This window comes from Glandiceps talaboti, chromosome 7 (assembly GCF_964340395.1).
Source record: "Glandiceps talaboti chromosome 7, keGlaTala1.1, whole genome shotgun sequence".
In the NCBI taxonomy this organism is placed as follows: Eukaryota; Metazoa; Hemichordata; class Enteropneusta; family Spengelidae; genus Glandiceps; species Glandiceps talaboti.
This window is the reverse complement of record NC_135555.1, coordinates 27,483,159-27,492,420: the sequence shown is the minus strand read 5'-3', so window position 1 is coordinate 27,492,420 and position 9,262 is coordinate 27,483,159. Positions and strand designations below refer to the sequence as shown.

The window sequence follows — 9,262 nt, the reverse complement described above, 5'->3', positions numbered from 1 at the left end:
GCACCAATCTGCCCAGTAGTTTCTGAGTTTAAGTTTTTTGACCAAAAATCACATTTTTTGACCCAAATCACACATCTGTGATGCGATCATTTTGATTTGAACAATTTCCCAACTAGACACCCAAGGTAACACCCACCAAATATCATGGCAATCGGTTCAGCAGTTTTTGAGTTTAAGTTGTTTACACACACACACACACACACACACACAGACAGACAGACAGACAGACAGACAGACAGACGCCGGGCGATCCCTATAGCACTACTGAACCTCAGTTCAGTTGTGCTAAAAATTAATTGAAAACAATTCATTTCCCTTTATTTCTTTAAAACTTGATATATTTTTAATTTTCATGAATGGAAAATCATTTTTCATCAAAATTTGCCGGAAATACATACATTTTTAATGTGTCAAATTTGGGTTAAGAATAACCGAATTGTACAGTAACAAACATGGCTGCCACATCGGAGCTACCTCTTGGTACTACCTTGGAGGAATTATACTGACAGTATAATTCCTCCAAGGTACTACCATGGAAGTATAACCCACACTTCCATGGTAATACACAGTACGCAAACGATGTACGATGTCACGGCAATTTTCGCACTGTATCGATAAATACGAACAAAAACCTAATATTTATACATGTTCTTTAGAAATAACTACTCCGGTACGGTTCCATGGTAAAATTAATGTCCTAAATGATCACGTTTGGATGCCAGGATGTGAATCGCGATCGTAGTACCATGGAAGTATAACCCGTTATACTTCCATGGTATTACGTATACAGGAAGGCTTGGAAATTACGGGCTTGATATAGCCGGCCATAGAAACTACCAACGTACCTTCTACTTTACGACGGTACTACATTTACTGGTTTTGTTTCGGCAACCATTGTTATAATCAAGGCGATAAATAAGTTCATAAATGATGATAGACGCAGTGTCGCTGTTCACTTCATTAACGGCATTGAATAGAATCTCTTGAAGACGTTCATGCCAAAACAAATGGGCAGTCCATGAAAACAGGGGCGGTGCGCCCCTCAAAAAACCCCCGTGGAGAACACTGCATACACAGAAGCATGCAAACAGTGCCTGTTTCTTATCAACAGGACGGCAACTATATTTGCTAGGAAAAAAATCAAAAGGAGCACAATTTTGGAGGCGATGTAGAAATACCGACGTCAATGTTGATGCATAGAAATGAGTAGCATGATTTTTTATAGGATTACGCCAAAAGATAAAAGGAGTAGTCGAGCACAAAACTACCAACCACATACAATGTTTTGATTCCAATGTACACAGATACAAGCTGAGTGATACCAGTATATCTGTCCCTTAATTTAACAAAATCACATCCAATGATGCACAAATTCGATCAAAACAGGTTCACACATCGTAAACTCAACTTTACTGTACTGTGATCGCTAATCACGCTTCCAGAACGTTCTTGTTAACCATGTGCTTTGTAATGAGTCAGCATTTAAACATGACCCCTCAACTCCACAACTTTTAGTACAGTACCACCACCTCCAACCAGGGGCATGAGGCAACAATTCTGGTGAAACCCAAAAATGATAATGATATCCAGGTTATAAAGGCCCAAGTTAGCTATGAGTCACATTTACATACTTACTTCTTTATTTGTAGTTTATTTTAATAAACTCATTATACACGTCTACACATATTTGTTATTTTGGGTATGTATTTGTACACTTTCTGGTCTTTTAAAAAATGAAACATTTTTAATAATCGCAGCAAAAGTTTATATAAATATGGAAGACTCCAAAAAAGAATAAAGGAAAAGAAGCTATATGGATAGATTTTGTCTGTAATGGTTTAATGGAACATGATCATGGTGCATGCAAAATCGACGCTTAGTTCGTTCGCTACACAATCGGTACACTGCTCCACGGCCACACACGTTAGACTAGACATGCATTATGCATGTTACGTCCCAGTCCGCCGTATTCTATTTATATTTCAGCGCGTTTCAAGTTACTGTATGTATTTTTCTGTGTATTTTAATTAGATATTAATTATTGATTCAAGATAATGAAGTAATTATAAACTTGACGGAACTTTTTGTTATTGTCTTTATTCATGTTATTCAATTGTTGATAGACACCAGAATTCAGTGTTGCCTCATGCCCTTGCTCCAACAACACGATATTGTCAGCTATCATAAGTTTTTAGCTTACGCAAATAGCAACGAGATAGGGGGTCCCAACGGGTCGTGGATAGCGTTTGCCGCAATGCATGCTGGGAAACATGGAATAAAACTGCGTGGAGACCGCCATAGAGTTGTAAACCGAAAGTAGATAGAAAGTAAGAACGGAGACAAATACAAGAGTTCCAGGGCGCGAACTAAATATGGCAATCGGTCCAGCAGTTTTTGACTTTAAGTTGTTTACACACAGAGAGACCGGTTAGTTTTTCAGTTCAGTTGTGCTAAAAAATTGCCCAAGGGTGCCAGGGTGGTACCCAGTTGATTCTTGTTCAGGACACCCTGGAGAACAAATATCAACCATAAAACCTTTCCTCTAAGACAATGCACGGTTATGTTAAAAAATGCCATCTGGCAACTGGACTACCTGTGATGCAATCATTTAGATTTGAACAATTTCCCAACCAGCCACCAAAAGCAATGTCCCCACCAAATACCGAGGCAATTGGTCTGGCGGTTTTTGAGTTTAAGTCGCACACACACACCAGGGTTCGTACACTTAAAGCAAAACAAAATTCCAGGACTTTCCAGGGGTTTTTCATCAGTTTTCCAGGGGTATTCATATTGATTTAGGCCATTTTCCAGGGGTGTCGACACTAAAGTATATTTTTTGAATGACATCTAATTGTCTGATGTGGACGAAAAAAATTAACAACAGTTCCCATAATATGTCACAAAACATTTTAAAGACAATCGACATTATGCAAGATGTTGGTCTCAAAACCACGTTTGCACGCTAAGATTCACGGAGAAACCTCTCTCCTACCCCGTAAGTAGCCGTTTCGTCAAGCTGGTGCATTGATTGTGTAAGATTGAATCGCAGCATACGTCAGTCTAATTCAGACACATCCAGAAAAGTAAATTAAAAACTAAAGTTTGTTCTCGTTATTGTATGGTTTGATGTTACTAGATTTATAAGTCAACTAAAATAATTTTTTTCTTCAAAATTTTGAATAAAAACGTCATTTACGTAACGAAATTTCGAGCTATGAATAACTGAATACATTCATTGATTGCGTCTCGATGTTTATGTACCGATGCCACGAGTTGCGGAACATCGCGATTTCAACTCAACGTGACCATTGACGAATGTTACTGTACCGACAACATAAAACAGTAGTTTATTCTTTTAGAACATGTAACACAAATACCAAATTTATCGACGACATAAAAGTCACAACCGTACTTTCAGAACCCGGAAATTCAACTGCACTTCCCTAGGCCGTAGCCCTAGTATCGCCATGTCTAGTCTGAGCCTAGTATGTCGACTCATGCGCCAAACTTGTAATAATTTCTAATCGTGGTTGATGCTTTGATACTCGCTACAATGTTACGATAATCTTGTAATAACAGACCTACTATTACCCCCGGCCGGGACTGTTTCAATATCATGTCCCTGAAATGACGACTGGGAGATGTATGGAGTAGCAATATACGCAAGATCGAAACAAACACTGCGGCGCCCATTCAACTAATCATAGGCACGGTCTGTGGGGCAAAGTGTCTCGTGGAACGATCGTTTGACTGTCTGGGTTCAATCGGTGTGAATTTTGATTCACCACCGTGGCGAAAGACTTTGAAAATATTTTCGCCATTTCACATTTTATATATACGAGATTCAGAATCATATGAATGGGTGGCTCGAGCACAGACATGACGATCATCAATATTAATCGATCGATTGATCATGATCATTTTCCAGGGTTTTCCAGGGGTAGGGCGCATTTTTCCAGGGTTTTCCAGGGCGGGTTTGAAATTCCAGGGTTTTCCAGGGTTTTCCAGGACCGTGCGAACCCTGACACACACACACACACACACACACACACACTTACACTTTGCCATGCCTATAGCACTACTGAACCTTATCAGTTCAGTTGTGCTAAAAACAGTATTTATATTGCCTGTTCTCCAGAGAGCCCCAGAACATAGAGTGAATTACAGACTGAAACTTAACAGTGAAAGTAACATGGACCAGTGACTATAGCAACACACAGAAACTGATAGGTGGAGGAGAATAAAACATACAAGTGAAAGAGATGAGTTTTAATAATAATAGCACAGTGGTAAGATGACTTAAAAGTGCAGACGACATCGATTGTGGGGAGGATTGTTCCAGATTGAATCAATCAATCAATCAATCAATCAAAGAGATTTATACAGCGCCAAACTCCACTACGTAGCAATTTTTAATGGCGCTTTACTAAAGTGTAGATATATAGAGATGTCAGTAGGCTCTGCTAAACAGATAAGTCTTGATGCGCTTCTTTAAAATATCAAGGCTGGGTGACTGGCGCACTTCTAGAGGTACATTGTTTCAAGCGAGGGGCGGTACGCGAGAAAGCACGATCACCTACTGGTATCTGAATATGGCTGAAGATGCCAAAGTTGTATAGGGAGCGGACACAACAAAGATGTTGGGGACCCGTCACCTCCAGTCGAATTTTTAAATTTACTGTACATAGAGGAACTGGTCACAAGTAAGTAACTTTAGCATAGCTTGTATTAAACAGGCAAACTTGACAACACTGTGTTCTAGACTAAAAACACTAATAAACAAGTCATTGAGAATGACATTGTTCCCGCTATGATTGGGTTTTAAGGAACTGGCAGTTTATGTTGTCATTTTCAAACCTGGTTAATGTTGTTTGGCCTCATATGGTTGTTTTTGATATCATTACTCTGACCACGCAACAACACTTGTGAACCTAAATCTAACAGACGTAGATATGTTGTGTCTGCTCGTTGGACATGGGACATGCCTACTCTTCAAGCTGATGTCATGGACTAAACCATTCAAAAATAAAGGATGGGTTGGGTAGGGGGGGTACCTGTTCAAGCATGTCTGAGTTATGGCTTTGGACTTGAAAACTGCACCAACAAAATGGCTGCCAGGCAGCCATATCGGATTGTATCACAATGAAATTGGATATGCACATGTATGTCATAGAACACTGTGCTAATACCAACTTTGAATGAGATCTGGTCAAGTATGTCCGAGTTATGGCTTTGGACATGGAAAATTCGCAAACAAAATGGTTGCCAGGCGGCCATATTGGACCGTATCATGAAATATATTGACGTGCATATGTATGCCATAGTATGTTGCCCCTGTACCAAGTTTGAAAAAAATCGGTCTAGGCATCTCTAAGAAACGGCTCTGGACGGACAGACGGACGGAACCCAATCCACAAGTCCCCATCCAGGACTTCGTCTGGTGGGGACTAACAAACACACTGATACTGACATTACTGAAAACAAACAGTACTGTATTTACTGTCATAAAAATAATCACCAAATTACATATCTTTTTCTTGGATCCACAAGACAGCAAAAATCAATAAATACATGTGATTAAATAGTTGCCATGGAAATTTCAATTATATGCAGTGGCTGCAGCAAAAAAAACCCATGTCACAATGGCCGAATGTTAGGGAAATCACAGCAGACAACATCCCAAATTGATTACTCTCAAATAGACAATAAAACAAAATATTCACAAAAGAGAAATAAATACTGTAGTGACAAATCAACACTATGGATGATATAATAACACTGCACACTGTCAATTCTGATAATCTTAATAGGTTTTTTGGGTTTTTTTCAAGTCTTTTTGTTACATCAGAAGTCCCTGTTCATTGAAATCCTTTCATGAAGTCTTATAAAACATGTATTCTCGACACACACACAGACACACACACACACACACACACACGAACGACCCCGGCCCTGTAAAACTGATTTCCAGACATAAATTGGAAAAGAGGAACAAGTTCCGTATTAACACAGACATGGAGCTTGCATCCCTAACACTTCAGTATTCTTAAGAGTTCCTTTGGTATAGCATTGTATAATGGCTAAATTTCATCACAAAGTGTGTGAACAAACCCCTGATGTGTATTCATCTTTCTCTAGCTCTAGATCTGTGTATAAAATGCTACAATGAAACTTGAAAACAATACCGGCAGTTACAGATATTCCAAATGTAAATATTGCTAAAAATAGGGGTATCCTGTGTTGATTACACCAAATGTTCTACACAGACATTTTAAACCATTCTACTCATACCTCTCATTCATGCAATAAGCTCCTCAGGTAAAATGAAAACAACAAAAAAGTCCATTCTTTATGGACTATGTTTGCATATACAATCTTTACACTAGTGAAAAAAAAGTCCCTGAAAATGTTTCCAAAAATCATTTTGTCATTTGATTTTTTTTTTGTTATTTTTTTTAATGTTGCATATTTATTTAGGTATGAAATACAAACATGTACTGATGATGCCCTTGGAAGGAAAAACAGTAAATGACATAAACTCTGAATCAGTTTTCAATTGATCTGAAAGAGCACATTTCTTTTGACCCTGATTTGGTGAATTTCAAATAATTAGAACATGTAGATTGGTAAGTACACATATAGAAATCAGGTAGGGGTGGGGGAAAATTAATAGGTATCAGTTGGTAACATCAAAACTAAAATATAAAAGCAGAGAATGAATGAATAAGTTTGGGTTTACACTAGACACACACACACAAAAAAGAAGCCAACATTGGCCAAGAATCACTAACTCTACAATGCAAAGTTTTCATGACAGACCACTGCATAGACCAATCCATTCCTCGTCAGACGTATACCGAGAGACTATGGCATCCTTGTTACCATGGTAACACTCTACAATGGAATGCATATGTTGGTTGACATATTCCATGTAAAGTACTGATCAGACAGTTAAAATAAGAAAGTAAACAGACACCATCACCATAAAAAAAGTATTTACAATCTTGAGCTTCCAAAATTCCATTGAATAATTTCAAGTATACAACATGGATAATGAAATATAAGACTTTTCTACAGACAATTTCCTAGTCTGACAAACCTATCTCTGTTTGACAGTCACATGGATATTGCATTCACCCATGAAACACTATCATTAATGTCATCAGCATCTGGTAGTCTCTTCTTGTATTAGTTCTATACTGAATGAACATAAATTGCTGTCTGTTGGTATCCACACAGGAAATTGTCCCTATGCAGGTGTAGCAAGAACACCTTTGAATGCAAAGATAACTGTAATTAACAAACTTATCAGAGATTTTGATTTCTTGAGATTGCAGTTGTGATGGACAATTTTGACAGAAGTATTAACTGTCAGTAGAGCTCATTTTTTCACATATCTTTCAGTTTCAACATCATTAGATTGTGACCATCGCTCTCTAGCCTGAAAGTACAATTCCTGAAGTATTTATTCTAACTCTTCACCTTGATTGACATGAGCTGGATGACTAAGTATGCATTAACTTTGATAACATGGCATCAAAGTAAATCCAAAGGTGTCTTGTCTACACTTGCCTATCTAGATGGCTATACAAGTACTTCTAAAACCGTTTACGGAATATACTAGGTAAATAACTCCTCTCACACCTCACTCTTTCTCCTACTTCATTTGATTTTTCACTCACATCAGTTGATAAATTTACTCACACGGTTTACTAGTTCTGTTAGTTGTTCTGTCATTGGATTATGAAAAATTCACACAGTGGGAAACAAAGTCCTGGTGGTGATACTGATATGATACAGGATCACTCACAAAAAAGAAAATGGCAGCACAAACACATCAAAATATTTCCTATTGCTGGTTCTGAATAATATTTACATCACGCAGCACCAGTTTTATTGTGGAACTGACTGTAGTGACAATCAGTGGAAACAGTTGTACAACACACAACTGAGTTAATGCCAGTATTCAGTCTTTTCAATTCAGCGAAACCCAATCAACAATTTTGTGTCATTTCATTCTACAACAATGATGGCACATCATTTCATTTCATAATCATAATAATGGCAAATTAATTCATTGGAATGTTTTTTGTAGATTTCTTGTACTCTTGTGATGTCATTTCATTAGACTCTATTTCAGGCAACTAAACATGAGCACACTGTCTATTGGCAGGGTATTTTTTACTCCTTATGTAGTATCATTTGTATCTTCATCAAGTCTCAAAGCATCACCATCATCATCATCATCATCATCATCATCATCATCATCATCATCATCATCATCATCATCATCATCACCACCACCACCATCATCTGGAATGTCATCTAAAGTTTCTTCAATGTCATCAATATCACTTGTGTCAATATCTCCAATACTAAGTTCAAGTTCACCTTTCTGTTTGTCCGAGTCAACTTTAACTCCATCTCTGGAACTACTCTTTATTAAATCCTCACTGTTAATTCCAGATGTTCCGTTGACTAAGCCAGCCGCTGCCAAAGCAGCTGGATTGATGTATCCTGGATGGGCAACAAAGGGTGAATAAAAGAGACCAGATGTTGATGGGAAAAGGAATGGCATAGCTTTTGAAGTTGCTGTTGTGACAATATTTGGGTTTAAAGCACTGATTTCATCATCACCTTTATCTTCATCACTGTCATTGTTGGTTGATTCCTTACTGGTAACTGGAAAGGATGAAAGTGTACTAAGCCCGGCAAATCCTAGCAACGGATTAATTCCATACTGTCCCATTCCAACATTGGGAAATCCTGGATTCAATGGGAACTTGCCACTAGGGAATGCTCCAAGAAGGCCACTGGCTTGCATCCCAGGGATTGATGATAGTGACAGCGGGTTGTCACCAGATGCTAGGAATGTTGCTGGTTGTATCAGTGACGTTCCTCCCTTGCTTACTGATGACATGATACGGTGTAGTTGTTTGGGTGATAAATTGGCCTGCAATACAATTCAGACAAAAGAAATTATAACTTATTTCATTTTTTAACTTTTTTACTTTGAAAAGCAATTAATCTACATTGAGATACTACATGACTGACTTGTAACCCGAAAACCAACATTATACTACACTGCACTGAAAAGTTTATAAGAATCATTGCATTCATCACACCAATTTGTAACTATGTACAATACACTGAAGGATCAGATAACTGGTAATGATCAACTCAGTCAAGTTGAATAGATGCTTTAAAGGTCAAGGTTTCAGTGCCAGGTTCTTGCATTAGTGTCATCTCATCAGTGGTGATA

At 38.0% G+C, this 9,262-nt stretch overlaps 1 protein-coding gene across 9 annotated transcripts in view; it reads right to left on the bottom strand.

Annotated features, from left to right (window-relative positions):
* Positions 1-5,520: 5,520 nt before the first annotated feature.
* The window catches only part of LOC144437420 (chromodomain-helicase-DNA-binding protein 8-like), a 204,858-nt gene continuing 201,116 nt past the window's right edge, over positions 5,521-9,262 (bottom strand). For all 9 annotated transcript variants that reach the window (XM_078126352.1, XM_078126353.1, XM_078126357.1 and 6 more), the window contains one exon: positions 5,521-8,953. In XM_078126352.1, coding sequence (XP_077982478.1) covers positions 8,189-8,953 — 765 coding nt within the window. In that variant the 3' untranslated portion in view covers positions 5,521-8,188. The remainder of the gene's footprint in view (positions 8,954-9,262) is intronic.